This window comes from Cyclopterus lumpus, chromosome 6 (genome assembly GCF_009769545.1).
Source record: "Cyclopterus lumpus isolate fCycLum1 chromosome 6, fCycLum1.pri, whole genome shotgun sequence".
Lineage (NCBI taxonomy): Eukaryota > Metazoa > Chordata > Actinopteri > Perciformes > Cyclopteridae > Cyclopterus > Cyclopterus lumpus.
The window spans coordinates 24,658,129-24,677,293 of NC_046971.1; the positions used below are offsets into that span (position 1 = coordinate 24,658,129).

At 40.1% G+C, this 19,165-nt stretch overlaps 1 protein-coding gene across 7 annotated transcripts in view; it reads left to right on the plus strand.

Annotated features, from left to right (window-relative positions):
• zc3h18 (zinc finger CCCH-type containing 18) overlaps nucleotides 1–19,165 on the plus strand; it is a 32,765-nt gene that overhangs the window by 1,104 nt on the left and 12,496 nt on the right. For 6 of the 7 annotated variants that reach the window (XM_034533993.1, XM_034533994.1, XM_034533996.1 and 3 more), the window contains exons 2-13: nucleotides 60–1,049; nucleotides 2,725–2,809; nucleotides 5,627–5,775; nucleotides 6,016–6,111; nucleotides 6,452–6,594; nucleotides 6,988–7,017; nucleotides 7,852–7,966; nucleotides 8,471–8,736; nucleotides 14,926–15,108; nucleotides 17,129–17,254; nucleotides 18,316–18,408; nucleotides 18,745–19,020. In XM_034533993.1, coding sequence (XP_034389884.1) covers nucleotides 96–1,049; nucleotides 2,725–2,809; nucleotides 5,627–5,775; nucleotides 6,016–6,111; nucleotides 6,452–6,594; nucleotides 6,988–7,017; nucleotides 7,852–7,966; nucleotides 8,471–8,736; nucleotides 14,926–15,108; nucleotides 17,129–17,254; nucleotides 18,316–18,408; nucleotides 18,745–19,020 — 2,516 coding nt within the window. In that variant the 5' untranslated portion in view covers nucleotides 60–95. The remainder of the gene's footprint in view (nucleotides 1–59; nucleotides 1,050–2,724; nucleotides 2,810–5,626; nucleotides 5,776–6,015; nucleotides 6,112–6,451; nucleotides 6,595–6,987; nucleotides 7,018–7,851; nucleotides 7,967–8,470; nucleotides 8,737–14,925; nucleotides 15,109–17,128; nucleotides 17,255–18,315; nucleotides 18,409–18,744; nucleotides 19,021–19,165) is intronic. The other variant, XM_034533995.1, reaches the window with a different exon arrangement.

The following is a 19,165-nucleotide window of genomic DNA, read 5'->3' on the forward strand; positions in this document are numbered from 1 at the left end:
AATTTTACTTTCAAAGTGTGTGCTCAGTTAAAATATTACATGTGGATTGTGTTTTACAGACTGCGGTTGTTCCGTTTACACCAGAATATTCTCTGATGGATACCCCTGAAAGCCCTACCCAGTCTCCTCAGTCTCCTGAGGAGGAGGACAAGGGCTTTTCTGACAGTGAGCTGCTGGATTCTCCTGATGAAGAGGAGGAGGAGGACGGGGTCATCTCTGACAGTGAGATAGTCCATGAAGAGGAGAATCGGGGGCTTGTTGAGGAGGAGGAGGAAGAGGCGTTGGCGAGCAATGGAAGAGATTCGGAATTGGAGGAGGAGAGGGATGAAGATGATGAAGTGGTCCCTGACTTTGTCTCTGACCCAGAGGATGAGGAGCCTGTAGGAGAAACAGAAGGGATGGAAAAGGAGGATGGTACCATAGTGTTGATGGAGGGGGATGAAGATGGTCCGAAGGGGGGACAGTTGGATGGGGAGGACGAGAAGGAAGAAGAGGAGCAAGAGGATGGAATCATTGACACCCCACAGTCTCCAGACTCGGAACAGGGCAAAAGCTTCATTCCTGAAGAGGATGGAGAAGACGGGGAGGAACGATATGTTGACTACAGAAAGAACGACACTGCAGATCCTGAGGTAGATGATGATGATTATGATGATGGGGAGGAGGAAAACACAAGCAAGGAAGAGGAGAACAAAGGGAGGAGAGCTGTTGTGGTGAGGGAGATGAAGGATGACCCGGCGTCTGTTTCCCGGGAGCTGGACGAGCATGAACTGGATTACGATGAGGAGGTCCCGGAGGAGCCCAGTATTCCTGCACACGAGGAAGAGGAAGATGAGGAAGACACAAAAGCAGAGGGAGAAGAAGAGGAAGAGACTGAGGACAAGCGCAATAAGAAGAAGGAGAAGAAACCAATCCTCCCCCCATCTCCTAACGACAGTGAGTTCAAGAGGTCAGGCGACTCCAAAGGGCCTGAGAGGATGCGCAGGGATTCCTTCAGAGATAAGAAGAAGGATGAGGATGATGGAGAGATTGATGAAGGAGAGATTGATGTAAGTGATCATAGTTTGGATTATATGTTAATCAGTGTGAGGTGATTGGCTAGGTGCCGATAATTGAAAAAAGTGCCTTCTATATTCAGAAGTCTCTGTTCTCTTGTGTGGAATTAGTTTCATCCCTGCTCTGCAGCCTGCAGTGCATTTCAGATTAAATTCAAGTGATGGCACACTATTGCGGTCGAGTCTGAATTCTAACGACCAGGTTGGCAAAAATAACGTTGGATCTCTCTTTCCTTAGCAAAGCTTACACAACATCTGGTAGCAGCTTCTCAGTTTTAGCGGGCGCTGACCGGCTTAACTTTATGAACTTTAGAGTTTTGACATTTGGATTAATTTGTGAAATACAGGTGTGATAAGGTCAGTCAGTAAATACTCATTATAAAATTACTATTGGGATTTGGGACCAAAACGTCATCCATAGTAAACTTTATTTACAAACTGGTGCAATTATTACATTACATTACATGTCATTTAGCTGACACTTTTATCCAAAGCGACTTACAATAAGTGCATTAAACCATGAGTCCAAACTCAGAACAACAAGAATCAAGCAAGTACAATTTCTTCAATAACGTTAAACTACAAAGTGCTATCAGTAAGAGCCATTTAAGTGCTACTACGGCGCTACCTTCCCTATTCAAGGTATAGTCGAAAAATATGTTTTTAGTTTGGCCAATACTTCATTAAAAGTTCGTACAATGTCGTTGTGTCTTAACTCACGGAGCATCCTGTTGCCGAGGTCAGACTTGAGCCCGTGTGTTAAAACGACAATGGGAGGGGAGACAACGATGATATCACAAGCTCTCAAAACTTTCCTCAAACTTGCTGTCATTGTTTAAAGATTTCACATACATATTTTTTTAACTGTAATCTGACTTACCGATATGAATAAACTAGGGGATGGTAAGGGGATCAATTTGGCTGAACTTGTAACTTGGTGCAAATCCGCGCTCTCACAATAAGTGAATTTGTAGGCTAAACAATAAGACAGTCAAGAAATATGTAAATCATATGTTTTCCTACATAGTGGTATTATTGCCAGTCGCTCTTTATGGAAGAGCAATATTTACAAAAGAGGAGCGTTTTCTTTGGACCAACGTTAACTTTGATAAAGACAAGTGTGTCTTGATGCACCCTGCTAGTTAAAAATGGTTGGCAAGTAACTTCTTGCAATTTCAAATGCTCAGAATTTGCCAAAACCGCACCCAGATATGTACACCTGCACGATTGGAATTGCACACTCAAATCACATTCTGCTCCTGTCTAGTGTTGACTAGTAGTAGAGCTAAGAATTATCTTTTGTGCGTCTTCAAATCTTTTGTTGTCAATGTGCTTCCATATGTATTTCACCTGTGCCGTTGTAGACCGGCTTTGACCCAGTGTCACATACTGTTGATGGTTCCTGATTTAAAGAAGAGGGCTGCCACACTGTTTCATTTCTGAAAATGTCCTTTCTCATCCATTTTATGTTGGGTATAATGAATAGTTCTAAATGCATTGCAATGCAACCCTGTAACAGAATGTTCCATCACCTCTTTTTCTTATTTTTTTTTTTTTTTACATGACATTGAAATAAGAAGCTCTCCAAATACTTTTTAGCATGCTATTTTGCTAGGATACAATAAGGTGCTCTAAGATGTCATGACTTCCCTTTTGAATGTGTGGGCAGGACGATGACCTGGAGGAGGGGGAGGTCAAAGATCCCTCAGACAGGAAGATCAGACCACGTCCCATCTGCAGGTTCTTCATCAAAGGTAGGTGGTGAAGACCAGGTCTCACCCCACAGCCCAACCACTTTATCAGCAAAGCTGATATTATCTGCCTGTTTTAGCTTTTGACAGATGTATTGCCGAATTTGTTTTTGGAACCCAGTGCGTAACAAGAAATTGCACATAATTAGTGCAGCCCGTACAAAGATTTTCCACCAAAGTGCACTGATTAGTTCAACAGTAAAATGTCTTGTTCAGTTAATATATTTGTCAGAATTCTTGAAAAAAGGTGCTAAATTTGAAATTCAGAGTCTTAAATTGACACATTTAAATAAACATGTAGCGAACAACATGGGCACTATTGGACGCTGCATCTACAGTCATAAGTATTAGAAGTCATAACTATTTGGACTGTGGTACAATTTCTTATTTTCCTTTTTACACATATTTGAAATGACGCAATGGGTGAATGATAACAATGTGGTTTGAAGTGTAGACTTTCAGCTTTAATTCAATGGATATAGCAAAACTATCACATTAACCGTTTAGGAATTACAACTAACTTAATAGTGACTATAATGATCATTTTTAATACTTGCAAGAGCAAACAAGTGATGCCAGAGCAAAAGATAGAATGACAACAAGCTATTTTTCAACAGAAGGTTTTCTTTGAGGAAAGAATAAAATCAAATTAAGTGGTGCCAATAAACCTATAAGGCCCACAGAGTACAACACAAGGTAATGGGATGTTTGCAGACTTGTATGTTTAATGATGCTACCCGAGGAGCCTTCTGAAGAAGCATGCGCCAGTTTGATGGAAAGTGGCTTCAACCAGTTGAACTTCATATGAACCGAACGTCACAGTTTGTTCTTTATTATAGAGCAGGTGTTTAAAACACACAGTGGCTTCAGGACGTTGAGACGTGACATATTTAACATCACTTGAGGCAACAATCTTGTATTAACCCGTTTTGAAATGTAAAATACAAATTGGACCATATTCACAACTTTTTATAGCCTTAAAATAAATGTATTACACATGAAGACAACATCTTTTGACTGATTATTTTAGGGTAGGATCAAAACAAAGCTGAAAGTCTACAGTTCAACCACCTATTGACCTATTGCTTTATTTAAAATCCATTGCTGTCGTGGAAATAAGCAAAATTAGAAAACTTGTGTCACAGTCCAAATACTTATGACCCTGACTGTACGTGCACTGCTGTTGCTTATGTGAAGGTATTGGTTCGTGTGTTGTACTAAAAGGCATTTGAACAAAGCTCAGAAGTAAAGTTGCATTCGCATAAGAGTATACAAAAATATGCTTAATCATATAGAGGTTTCATATAGACTATTTATTGAAGATTACAGAATGTGTGATATATGATGCTGGGACCACCTCACACACTTGGGGTGACTGTGGTTCAGTGGTGAGCAGGGTCGTCCTACAATCAGAGGTTCGGCGGTTCGATCCCCGGCTCCACTAGTCCATGTCGTTGTGTCCTTGAGCAAGGCACTTAAACCCAAAATGTCTCCTGTAGCTATTCTACGGTGTGTGAATGTTAGTTACTGCTGTTGGTCAGGTGGCTCCTCCCATCAGTGTGTGAATGTGTGAATGGTGTCATGTAGTGTTAACGCGCTTTGAGTAGACGGAAGACTAGAAAAGAGATAAACAAGTACAGGTCCATTACCAGCAGTAACTTCGAGAGTAGAACTAGAGAACAGTTCACATTCCTTAGGGTGATTAACAGAACTGTGAATGGTTTCTGTAACATGGAAGGAAAAATGCACAAATCATTTTACAAATAATGTCCACCAGGTTTACATATTAAACACTTCCACCATGTCACAAAGACTACAACCCATATCTTGGCAATATAACATTGAAAATGGCTAATAAATTAATGTAGCTAGTATATTTCACCTACACACACACGCCACCATGGGAGAAGTAATAAAGCCAGTGACTGTCACTTAACAAAACATAATATGCACTAAATGCATCACCTATCATACATCCACAACACAAGTTCTTCAGGCTGTCAATGACTTACTTTGGCCTTGAACGCATTGCATTCCCTGTGGGGCGAGGATTCTGCAGCGCTCTTATGGTTACCGATGAAACCCCTGTTCTCACCTGAATAACACTAGGACCCTAGTGTAAAGGGGAGCCTGACTAAAATGACAACATAAAACCAATAATCTGAAAATAATAGGGAATTTACATAGCTAATTATTGATTGAATTATCAGAAAACATGCTATATCATGATATATCATTATCAAGACATCCTGACCTATACAATATTTAGATATATAACTATCTACCATTGTAATATCTGTTTAAAACTTATCAAGACCATGAAGTAGGCTACATTTGAAGAATCTTACCATTTATGTCTGGTCTTATTATGCAAGATGATCGACAGCAGGGGGAGCAGTTGTACTAAATATAGATTTTAATTTTCTTTATCTATTGCTCACATATTCAATATGTTTTATTGAAAACACACACACACACACACACACACAGTACTAACAATAATGTCTGTATTGGTCGAATATATTGTTTACTGGCGGTAGTTAGTACCAAGATTTTTACAAAATGGTATATTGATATAATTTAGGATATCTCGTTTTGGCATTTGTCCTTAATACCGTATTGCTGCATTCTTAATAGAAAGAATAAACATTTGGCGTTTAATTTTAAAAGCAGTATTGCAAATGTCTTCCTCATTGGGTCTTAACCCAAGAAAGTACAACAAATATGGTATTATTTGGTACTCTTTCTGGGCAATTGTGCCTGTCATCAGCAGCCTGCAAATAATTTTAAAACCATACTGAAACATCTTTTCTTCTCCAGGAAATTGCACTTGGGGTATGAACTGTAGGTTCATCCATCCTGGAGTCAATGACAAAGGTAACTATTCCCTCATCAGTAAGCCGGACCCCTTCTCGCCCAACGGAGCGCCTCCTGGAGGACCTCACCCACTCATACCCAATAATCCCTGGGTAGGTATTTTTCTTTTGTTAAACAGTAAAAACGGTGTATAATATCTTATTTTGAATTGTACACACACTGCTGTTACAGTTCATGAATTTAGCTAGATGAACAATATAAAAAACAAAAGAAATATACAAATGCTCAAACTGAATCAACTGTGCAATTCTTCTATTGATGGTATCACTGAGCCTCTGCATCTCTCTGTGAGCATGTGTGTAATATAGAGAATGCATTTGTCTCTGTTTTAGGCTGGACCTGCAGTGGAGGAGCTCCCTCCACCACCTCCTCCAGTGGAGCCTCCTGTGGAGAGTGCCTGGGAGCGAGGTCTCCGGCATGCCAAAGAGGTAAACACTTCCACTGCATCTCACTGCAAAAGTGAGCTTGTACCAAATTGAACAGCTGTCATGCTACTGTGAGTGTAAACTAACTATAACTGTAAACCTGTTTGTTTATTCACACTCCAGACCAAATTGCAATGCAAGGTTTGCAGTTTTATTGCACCCTTTGTTTGGAAAACTAAGCCAGAATGTTTTCATGTGAAAAAATAGGACCAGTATTATGCAACATAGACATTAACAAGAAAAGCAGCCATAGACTTCTTACTTATCTTCACATCAATATAAAAATGTCCTGTTTGTCGGCGTTTGTCGGCGTGTTTTGATCAAGTTGTTCCGTGTCCCGTAGGTGCTGAAGAAGGCCACCATCCGTAAGGAGCAGGAGCCGGACTTTGAGGAGAAGCGTTTCAACGTGACCATCGGAGAGGACGACAGAGAATTTGACAAAGAGAATGACTTCTTCAGAGAACGCAGCTACCGCATCATCAGAGAGTAATACCTTCTTACGTTGAACACAATTTGTATTTATCTTTAATAAATACGTTGCACAAATTCTTTTTTTTTTCTATTACCTTTTTAAATTATTTAAATCCAATCCCATAAGACTCGCATGACTTAAGTAAAGTTTAGTAAGATAACAGACACACTACAGAATAATTTAAACAAATACAAATATCGTACAATAATAATCATAAGCAACACTTCAACTGAGATCTTAACCTGGGTGGCCCACCTGTCACTCCTCCACTATTGGTAACAGATTTCAGTCGGCAGGAAGGCTTCACTAGCAATTTCTGTATTATGGAAGTGGAGAGATGCTTTCTTTTTTATTTCAACAAGTCTTTGATTTTAGCAAGTTTAACATTTAGCCTTTTCTTCTTTCAGTGAAACGGACTTCAGAGATCCTGTATATGGGTAAGTCTAGACTCTAGTCTAACTTAGACAGCCTTCATACTCCTAACACGGCCAGAGTGTAGGCCAGACTTGTACTGCGGCCCCTTCTGGACCCGGAACTCCACTTGACAGATTATTGACAATTATTACATTACATGGAGCATTTCTATTTTACCCACTGAAACCCAAACTGAAAATACACCAAAAAATAAAGGATCTACGCCGCTACTTCAATATATGTGGCTCTGAATCATATCGCAAGTTAAAGACATGGTGTTTTGGACCTGGAAATGTCCTCTAATTGCACCTCTTTGTATCTTTATTATTACACCCCTTAATATTTTTATGACACTCCTGTTTTAAACAGATGTAAATGTAACTTGAGTAGCCAGAGGGTTGTCTTTTATACAATTTTGAAGTACTTGAACTTTTTAATGTTATGTAACTTTATACCTGTAGTCCACTGTATCTCGGAGGGTAACATTGTTCATATTTTTAACTTCACTAATTTATTTAACTAATAGTTGCTACTTTGTAGATTCCTATTTTTAACTAAATATAAATTTACTTTTGAACTATGATTATATTTTTAAGTTGCATATCAGCTAATTATTAAGTATATAACGTAGTTAAAATGAGGAGTCTGGGAGAAGGTGATGGAAAGCTGACAGACAATTATCCAGCCAAGCTAGCATGAAAACCAGCGCACCGTTTTTGAAGAAATGCACTCCTTGAGAAGTTTTAAAGTATTAAAGTATTAAAATAGACTTTGGTGGGGAAAAACACAAACATTTTACATAAAACAAAGTAACTTTTATGAGGTGTCGTACAATTTCAATGTGTTTCCCTCCACAGTGACCCATACGCTGATCCATACTATGACTATGAAATGGAGGCCCTCTGGCGAGGTGGCCAGTACGAAAACTTCAGAGTGCAGTACACAGAAGCGCCGCTTCCTTACCACTACAGTGTGAGTATCCTGACAGTCTGCTCCAAACATTTTCTCTCATGTTAAGGTTTTTATCGCCAAAGTGGGTCTTTCAACAACACAAAGTAAAGCAAATATGCCAAAGCATAAACTACAAACGGGGAACAACAAGTGAACGGTACAGTGGACAGCACAGAGACATGAGAACAGGGCGTGGTTAATGCAGACAGGCATGCATCTCTATTATAGCCCCGGCAATACTGGTAGCATTTTCAGTTAAAATGTATCTGCAATTAATTAGCAGGTAATAAAGTGCAATATATATGAAAGCATACCACAAAATGTTTAAGGAGATGTGCCACTGCATAATTGAAAAATGTGAAACACTGGAGTTTATATTTGGCATTAAATATCAGACGATTGTTTTTTCTTTCTAATTACTGTGCTTTTTTCTATAGGACTGAAACTATATATTAGTGAGTCATAAGAATTGAATAGGAATGAATGAATTGCCACGGACAAAACTGAACATCTCCACCTCGACAGGAGCGTGAGCGTGAGCGGGACCCTCGGGAGCGGCCCCGGGACCGAGAGCGGGAGAGGGATCACCGGGAGAGGGAGCGCCGGCAGAGGGAGAGGGAGAGAGAACGGGAGCGCGACAAGGAGAGGATGCGGCGGAAAGAGGAGTGGGAGAGGGACCGGATGAAGCGCGACGAGAAGGAGAGGCCGAGGATGCGTCCGCCTCGAGACGCCAGGGAGAAAAAAGACGAGGACAAACTGAAACCGCGCTCTCCCCTCAGCGTGCCATTGAAGTGAGTGCATTTTCAGTTGGCTCAAGGTTCATCTTTTTATTTAGCAGAAATGTTTCTGTCCTGCCTTGATACACCAGGAAGGAGCAAGGTCGGTAAAAACCAGTCCTTACATTGTGGGTTTTATTTGTCTTTGTGACTCTTGGGTGTGGTTAATGCAGACAGGCATGCATCTCTATTATAGCCCAGTCGATACAGGTATCAGTGTTAAATAGTTAATTAAATCTATTAATATGCCGGTGATGTCCAATATTATTTTTAGCATTGTGAACAAAATACATAAGCTACTAAGCACTTTTTTTGGGTCAAACTAAGACAAACTAATGCAGTAATATCAGCCTGGTTATCGGTCTAACTGATCACTAACTTATATGGTTTGCTTAATTTGTTCTTCATAATTAAAACGGAGTCCATGAGTTTCTCTTTGTTTATTCATTGTATAAATTATGTATTTTTACCTTCCAAAGTTCTACAAACAAACATACAAAGCTCGCATTCAAAGACAGAACAGAGATATAGGCAGCAATACAAAAGGATGGACTGTGTTTCAGCCTATATCATAAAAAACTATGATTTGGTGGTCAAGGTGACTGTCACAAAAAAACATTTTTGGCCACTCCTCAAGAATTAATATAATAATTTCACACAAATGTCTGTTAGGCTAAAGTGTTGAAGTGATGACAGACATGGACGTACGCTTGACTGCTTGGCAGTGGCCTACATCTGCGAGGCAGTAATTATATGTTGGGTTTGAAAGGAAGTTGGCACACTACTTCTGGAAATTTTGAAGAAGTTGTTTGTAGCTGTCTGAAATCTGCTACAGAGATTCCATGATTGGTTTGAGTGCGAGTAAGAAGTAGAAGAATCCATTAGTGATTGTTTTTCTTTTGGATGTTGTCTGGAATAAATAGGGTTCCAAGGTTTTTATTTGTTATTTTACAACAGGGTTGCACAACATTCTCAATTTGCTACATGGGAAATAAAATTAAAACAACAAAATAATTTTTTTTCATATATGGAGGCTGGACGATGAGTTAAAGAGTTACACAGCCCGAGGACAGAAGCTGTTTTAAAGTCTGGCGGGTTTGGCAGCTCGTACTTCTGTATCTCTTGCCAGATGGCAGCAGGGTGAACAGGTTGTTGCTCGGTTGGTTTAGTCTTTTAGTATTCCGTGGGCTCTGAGCAGGTACCTCTTGTCACCAATATCCCTGGGTGGTTTGAATCTCCCGCTGTAGGGCCTTTCTCTCCTGTGCCGTACTCATCCCATCCCAGTTTGTAATGTTTCCAGTCGGGATGCTTTCTATTGGCCGACTGTGTCTCGGTGATGAGCAGGCTCTGCTAGACCATGTTGATGTGTTCTTGGGCGAGACACTTAACCCCATCCAATGAAAGAAATGTGTACACGCTCTCCCACATTTTCAGAGGTTCAGGAGTAATTGGACAAACTAGCATAATAGTGACTGTTTCCCCTAGGTTTACAGCTTCGGGGGGCGGGCCGGTGGCGACCGACCGACACAAACACCCATAGTTGGTGCTTTTGCCAACCTTAAAAAAAGTTGGGAAAGGTCATATTCAGAAGACGCTCGACAATTAAATATATACAGTATATGAATTCTTTAACTAATTTTATGCAAGAACAATAATTCATTGTCAACATAGTGTTCACATAACGCAAAACAAAAAAATATGGTAAACGTGTACAAAAGAAGCTTACATTGAGCTTTTCAAAATAGGTGCAGCCCAACAGATTAGCTAGTTGCAGCAAGGCTGGATAGTTGGTGTGGTTAGGGTACTTATAATGTATATAAATGTATAGTTAGCTATGTCATGCTTTATTAGCCAGTACAAGCACTTGAGTGCCCCCACGACTCATGCTCCAGGACAACTGTGGGCTCTAAGAACGGTGTTGCCTGAAATGACATCATCAGCATTGAAGAGCCAAACATCCTTTCTGTAGGACTGGCAAGGAGAATCTATAAATGGCCGGGCCTGGTTTCCTCTCACAACTGCCTGTTTATGTCATCTACATATTCGACAGAACATTCGTAAAACCAAAAAGAAAACTGAAATAATCCCTTTATCATTCTCTATGTACTGTATTGCATCTATCTATTGATTAATGTAATGTATTTATTTATGTACTGTATTTACTTACTTACCAAGATCAGTCCTGTCTTTCTGCCTTCACTTTTATCAGAAGTAAATGAAAAGCATGCTCCCTTGGGTTGAGATCAGGTGACTGACTTGCCAGTATAAGAATATTCCATTTAGTTGCTTTTAGAAGCTCTTGGGCTGTTTTCACACTATGTTTTAGGTCATTATCCAACTGTACTGAGAAGCGCAGTTCAATCGGTTTTGCAGCATTTGGCTGAATCTGAGTGGATAGTAAAGCCTCATCCTGCTACTTCTATCAGCTGTGACATCATCAATGAACACCAGTGACTCAGTTCCATTGGCACCCATTCAAGTCGATGCCATAGCACCGCCTCCACCATGTTCACCAGAGGATGTGGTTTGCTTCAGCTCAGGAGCCGTTCCTTTCCTTCTCGACACTTTTCTCTTCCCATCATTCTGGTACAAGTTCATCTTGGTTTCATCTTCCAAAGAACCTTCATCTAAAACTGATCAGGCCCATTCAGATGTTTTCTGGCAAAGTGTAATCTGTTCTTCAGTGGTTTGCACCGCGTTATAAACCTTCTGTATTCAGATTAATGAAGGCATCTCTTGATTGTAGACTTTGACAAAGACCTGCCTCCCTCCCTTTTGACCTCAGTATTCATGTTATGAAGGGTTTTTTCTTCACCAGGAAAATAATTCTGTTACGTCTACTTTACCTCTGTGGTCTTCTGGGCCTTTTGGTGTTGACGAGCTTGCCAGTAAATTCCTTACTTTTAGGAATGTAGCAAACTGTATTTGCTCACACCTAATGTTTCTGCTACCTGCCTGATAGCTTTGTGTAGTTCGTCAGCCTTTAAATGTCCTCCTTCACTTGCATTGAAACCTCTTTGGTCCTCATGCTGAGAGTTCCATGGACCAAATGCAAATTCAACATGTTGAATCATCTCCAGACCTTTTTATCTGTTTAATTTGTCATGAAATAATGAGGGAACAGACCACACCTGGCCATCAAACCATGTGTCCAATTACTTCTGAGCCTCTGAAAATGTGTGGTACTGTGTAAAAATGGTTGTAATTCCTAAACGGTTAATGCTATGAATATATATATATATATATATATATATATATATATATATATATATATATATATATATATATATATATATATATATATATACCGGTATAATGAATTAGAGCTGAAAGTCTATACTTCCACCACATATTGACTGCGTCATTTCAAATAAAAAGGACAGTCCAAATACTTATGGCCCTAACTGTATATCCCCATTCTTATTCACAATAGTGAATAAGAATCAGTCAAAAGATGTTGTCTTCACACACGTGTAATACATTTATTTTAAGGCTATAAAAAGTTGTGAATATGGTCCAATTTGTATTTTACATTTCAAAACGGGTTAATACAAGATTGTTGCCTCAAGTGATGTTAAATATGTCACGTCTCAACGTCCTGAAGCCACTGTGTGTTTTAAACACCTGCTCTATAATAAAGAACAAACTGTGACGTTCGGTTCATATGAAGTTCAACTGGTTGAAGCCACTTTCCATCAAACTGGCGCATGCTTCTTCAGAAGGCTCCTCGGGTAGCATCATTAAACATACAAGTCTGCAAACATCCCATTACCTTGTGTTGTACTCTGTGGGCCTTATAGGTTTATTGGCACCAATTCCGTTTTTATTCCTTCCTCAAAGAAAACCGTCTAAGAACCAATATGTCAGGGCTAAAAATAGCTCATGTTGTGATTTTATCTTTATCTCTGACATCACTTGTTTGCTCTTGCATCACACTTGCGGAATTTCTTATTCACTGGGGGATTGGTGCCTGTTATGTACTCGGGTGCATTGTGTACACTCAAGGACGCCTACTCATCTACTTTAGATTAGTAAATGATTGTTATTCCAAGTATGTTTTAGTTCTACCTTGTTGCATGTGATATTAAGCTTGAAACGGTTTATGCCGCACATTATCCAAAGGCAGTTTCTGTTATAGTAAACCAACACATATCAGTACTTCCCCTAGGTTGACTGCCTTGTCGTTTGGGCTAATAGTAACACAATAACATCACAAAGTCCATTCTCTAATATAACACTTTAGTTAAACTGTCACTTTTCAAAATCCATATCAACCCCTCTTCACATCGGCATAATGCCAGGAGTTGAGTTTTCAATAATAGATCGGACTAGATTAAATAAAAAAAGAAAAAGGAAGCAATCTGGAGATCAGCATAAAGCTTTTAAGTCGTCAATCCCTGATAACGCTACATTGTGGACAACAAATCTGTGTTGACATCAGCAGGAGGAGAGCTAACAATAGTAAATGAAATAACAGCAGTTGTCATACAGTACGGAGCAGAGGCTCCGGTACAGAGGTTACATTTAGTTACATAATGGTGCGTTCAAGCTCCATTTACTAACAATTATTTTTGGACAAAGCTCATTTATATCATTATCATGATGTGTTCCTTTGTAATCTGGTGGTGAAAAGACTTAATATATCCAGTGGTTTGAGCGAGACTTTTTCACAGTAATATATTTGATAGATATTAGTGTATTTTGACACACTAGCTCTAAACCTCCTATAATACATAATTAAAATGCCAAGATTTCACTAAAAATACAATCTGTTACTTGGTTATAATTTGAACTGTGGCTTTTTATGCAAATACAACGTCACAATATGTAGTTTATAATGATAAAATGTTGTAGTTCATTAGCTATATAACGATTAGATATATTGGGGTTAATAATTGTTAGCCTGTTAGCCTTTTGATATACTTGGTATTTTATTAACAAATGCTTTTCCAGTTCTCTAGAGGGTGTGAGTTTCTTCTGGTGCGTCAAAGTCAGTGGGATTGGCCTATGTTGGCTGTAATGCACACAGTTCAGTTTGTCAAGTGGGTGATGCAACATTTCTGACAGGGTTGGTCAGTTTGTCTGCTTGACTGACGAAACCATTTTGCTGCCATAAAAAAATGACTGAAGTGCGATTAAAAAGTGTGACAACTTTATTTTATTAGTTAAAACGGAACTGCATCATTTGCATTTGAAATTTACCTGCAATTAATTAGCACGTAATAAAGAGCAATATATGTGAGAATACCACAATGTTTACGGAGACGTGCCACTGCAGAATAGTAAAATGGGAAACACTGGAGTAGATATTTTACATTAAATATAGACATTAGAGCATATCTATTGCCTCCACACAGCTCTCAACATGGAGTCGTCAACAATCGCTTCATGAGCGCAGTGAAGAGCGTTATATTAGCCAGTCGGGCGCATCAGAGAGACTCACTTTGGCCTCTCTCCTGGGGAAAATCCCATATGTTGATTTTGAAATGTCGTAGCGGGGAATTATTCAGTCTTTCATTGCAAATCAGCTCCCATGTGTATGTGATGCAGAAGAAATGGATGAAAGCCCTGCCCTACCCGACGAATCATACCCATTTCAAGCTGTAGAGCTTTGCTTGTCATATGCAATTTGAATTGCATAGGACAATATCCCAAGTCCCAAATTTACATCATAGGGCTTTCTACCTGCACAACATAAAGACATCCTCTGTCCTTGGACCCTCACATTGAATAAGTAAAAAAACATAAAACACTTGTACAAGGGAAAAAAGGAATATACCTCCAGTGAGAGCCACTATTTTGCAATAGCTGTCATGTGTACAGAATAAACAGCATATTAAAATTACAACATAGTCAATCCAAGTGACATAAATTGTACATGATAGTAGTGTTAACAATAGTAGAGCTTATAATAGCAGAAACAATAACGGGAACATGTTTTCCACTAATAATAAAAGTAGCACTGGGTGCCACGATCCATGGAAAACATTCATGAATGTCTACAGTTGGAGATCTGGAGGGAGAGCTGTGTGTATCCTAGAAAGTACCCTAGCAGTCTAGGCCCATAGGAGCATATCTAGGGGCTGGACTAAGGAAAACCTGAGCCAGTCCTAACTTCAAGAGTTATCAGAAGGTTTTGTAACCCACTATCTAAAAGTCCACTTGTGTCTAAACAGCCATTACTCATCTTTTCATTCTTCTTAGCAGGCCGATGGAGCCTCCCTCCAAGAAGGAGGATGGTCCAGTAATGAGGCGACCAGATGAGTGGAAGGACCCATGGCGTCGGTCCAAATCCCCCAGGAGACGCCCCGGGCTGGGTTCCCCACCACGAGGGCGCCGCCGACATCGGCCCTCGGGCTCATCCGTGTCACTGTCCAACTCCTCCAGGTATGAACTCCTCCTTCAAGTCAAGATATCCTGTGTGATCATGTTCGGAAAATAAGTTTTCGAGCAGCATTCACGTGATGCTGCGGGAAAAGAAACTGAAAACATTTTGATTCAATTTCAATTCTGTTTATTTTGTATAGCCCAATATCACAAATTACAAATTATCCTCAGAGGGCTTTACAATCTGTACACATACGACATCCCTGACCTTTGACCTCACATCGGATCAGGAAAAACTCCCCAAAAATAACCTTTGACAGGGAAAAAAGGGAAGAAACCTTCAGGAGAGCAACAGAGGAGGATCCCTCTCCCCGGATGGACAGATGAATAGATGTCATGTGTACAGAATGAACAGAGTTCCAGCCAGCCCACCCTTTGAGTGTAAAAGTTCAATAGTATTTTCAGTCCACTGTGGCGAGGCCTCCACAGTCTAGCTATTCAATAGGAACCACTGTTACTTTACAGGCAAAGTGAGGTATATGTCAACTTAAAACATAATGAGGAAATAGATGAAGATAAATCCTTTGTTTAATAATTAACCATCACCTGAGTTATAATTTCATAATCCTGTGCAGATAGATTTAAGTATCAAATGGTAATGGCGTGTACTTGTATTTCTCTTTACTAGTGTTCCAACCACTCAAAGTGCTTTAACACTACTTGTCATCATTCACTCATTCATACACTGATGGCAGTGGCTACGAAGCAAGGTGCCACCTGCCCGTCAGAACTATCTAATCATTCATACTCGTTTATACATAGCCGGAACAGTCTATTTTCCCAAGGACACATCGACATGGACTAGCGGAGCCGCGTTGTGGCCATGAGGGGAATTTTTATTGTTGCTAAATCAGTAGTCACGTGAGCTGAGATGTCATTTATTAATTATTTTTCCAACATCATTTGGGTATTATCTTTATCTTTTCCTCAGACAGTGTGTAGTAACCTTTTGTACAGGACAACAGCCACAGTCTTGCTACATGATACAACAAAGGTTTTATTTCCCCATTCCAGATCCTTTAAAATATGTTCCTTAAATAAAGACTGCCGATGCACCAATGCAGAGTGATTGCACAGTACTACCATACTATTCATCCATCCATTTTCATCCGCTTAGTCCGTGGTCGGGTCGCGGAGGCAGCAGACCCAGCAGGCCGACCCAGGCTTCCCTCTGCTACACTTTCTAGCTCATTGTGGGGGATCCCGAGGCGTTCCCATACCATTCACTCTATTTGTAATCAGGCAATTCAAGCTTAATATAAGGGTGGCAATGACAATGTTGGCTTATCCTTTGCGGCCCCCAAGAACAGCTGCTTTACAGCAAGCTGACAAGGGGTATTTGTTTCATATCGGCCCAGTGTTAGCTGTGTAACTAGTTTCCTGCTTTCATTTTTCACCCGTTCCCTACCTAAGTATGATGTTTAGGGTATACCTAATGTGAATGGTTGAAAATGGAGGCGACATCTTTGAAAAAATGCATTTGTGAATCAAGATCAGGACAGTCTCAAATGTCCACAGATGAACATGCTGGTTCCACATTGTTTGATGAAAATCTCAAATCTGTTTAGATGCCCATTTGTGGAATTTCTGTCAATCCTATTTTCTTTGTATATGAATTTAGTTGACATTATTAATGACAAGTATTTTTGTGTGAATTCCCCAAAAAATGTTGTATAGTCATTTCTATATAAATCACAAAATACATGTATGACTTCTTCTGTGTGCATACATTAATACTGAGCCTGATCTGACCCCATAATCAATAGGCTCGTTCCCTGCCGTCCTGCCTAATGAGTACTTTTACGTTTGGTACTGAAAGGATATTTTGTTGCTAATACTTTTGTACTTTTACAAGTGCCAGCTTATCCTGTGGCCAATCAACTTGTTCCTATACATTGTGATGAAAAGAATATTACATTAAATTAAACGTATTCGTATTGGAGTTTGATGGTCTGTTTTAAAAAAAAAAAAACAGTTGTACATTAATCTTAATGACTTGTGCTTTGTCTGTTTGTTGCAGGTCTTCGTCTCACTCTTCATCCTATACAGGTTCTGGGTCATCTCGCTCCCGCAGCCGCTCCTCTTCGTTCAGCTCCTACTCCAGCCACTCCTCCCAGCGCAGCTCGTTCAGTGGCAGCCGCTCTAGGTGTGTGTGTGTGTGTGTGTGTGTGTGTGTGTGTGTGTGTGTGTGTGTGTGTGTGTGTGTGTGTGTGTGTGTGTGTGTGTGTGTGTGTGTGTGTGTGTGTGTGTGTGTGTGTGTGTGTGTGTGTGTGTGTGTGTGTGTGTGTGTGTGTGTGTGTGTGTGTGTGTGTGTGTGTGTGTGTGTGTGTGTGTGTGTGTGTGTGTGTGTGTGTGTGTGTGTGTGTGTGTGTGTGTGTGTGTGTGTGTGTGTGTGTGTGTGTGTGTGTGTGTGTGTGTGTGTGTGTGTGTGTGTGTGTGTGTGTGTGTGTGTGTGTGTGTGTGTGTGTGTGTGAAAATTTTTGACATTGAAGTAAACTGTCAACCAGGATTTAAACTGTTATAGATTCTTTATTCCAAAGCATTTTAATTAATTTGTTGGCAAATTACCATTCAATACTGAATTTCTAAAAAGTTATAGTGTACATATTTTTGGGACCAACCTAAGATTGCAGTTTCTGGATCTGGAGTTAACTCCATATCATATATGTCAGAGTCGCACACAAATGCCTCTAACCAACCAGTTGTTTGGAACAAAACCAAAGCACCCTAGGCACCCTCACAAGACAGACACTGTCTTACGCTAACAAAGAGAAACAGATGGATATGTTGAGTCTCGGTTTAAGTATCTGTTGAGATTACGACCCAAAGATCATTTTCAACATTCATCGCTCTCATAGCAACATCACGCATTAGTTTTCAAAGAAAAGCTTGACAATGTACAGTACCTGCACAGTGGGTTTTGCTACACAGTTAGCACATAATTGGTGAGCATAGTGGATCATTGAGCAATTGTAGATAATACATTCACAAAGCAGAAACCACAAACAAACTTCTTTTCTTTTTGTAGACATCACCAAGCTGTATTTTCACACTTGAAAATGAAAACACATCGAAGCACAACTCTTTCCTTCTGTTCTGTTGTTTCTGAATAATGCAGCATCATAACCATTTTATACTTGTGTGATGTGATATAATCTTGAAATTAAACTGCATAATTAAATGTTCCTAACTTCTGATTATTTCTAGGTCCCGATCGTTCTCCACATCCCCCTCACCGAGTCCAGCAGCACAGAGGAACGTAAAGAACAAACTGGATCTTCCCCCTGTGTTGGCTAAAGGGTAAATCTTTAGCACTTGCATTCATTTCATCCATAGTCAGCCATACTTATATTGTATTTTACTATCCTTGTTTCTTCTTAAATACATGTTCTCATGAGTGTAACTTTTCTTTTTGAGTGGTAGTAAATAATGTTCATCATAAATTGTCAAAACAATGAAGTCCGTAGTTTGGGGTTGCTTCAGCATTACATTGCATCATTCGTATTAATTTATTGATTATTATTTATTTATTAGCCATCATGAGCATTGCATGTGCTCTGTTGACAATGTAGTTGCTAGCACATGTCTGCTCATCACTGTCTGCATGCTTGAAAAAGTGCCTTTTCCATCCCTAAGCATGCCGCTGAAGCCGGGTGCCATGCCCCCTCCTCGCAGGGAGAAGCCTGCTATGAAGAAAGCTCCCAGTCCTCCACCTGGTGGACCACAGGGCAGACCCTCCAAACCGTTGCCAGAGGGAGGGAAGCCTCCCACAAATCCCCGGGAGCCTGGTGGCGCAGGTGGTGGGGCGGGCAGTGGTGGAGCGGGGAGACCCCCTCCTCCAAGGGAACCTGCAAAAACTCCCAACCCGAGGGAAGACAGGCGTAAAGAACGGCAGCAGCATCCTCCTCGGAGGTAGGTGTCTCACCTTCAACCTCTGCTTATTTTGAGGCAACAGTACTGTTATAGAAAGTGCTGTAAAAAAGATGATGCACTGGTGAATTACATTATATAGTGTCTGCTATGGAGTCAAATTTGACTGGAAATCTGTTGGATTGCT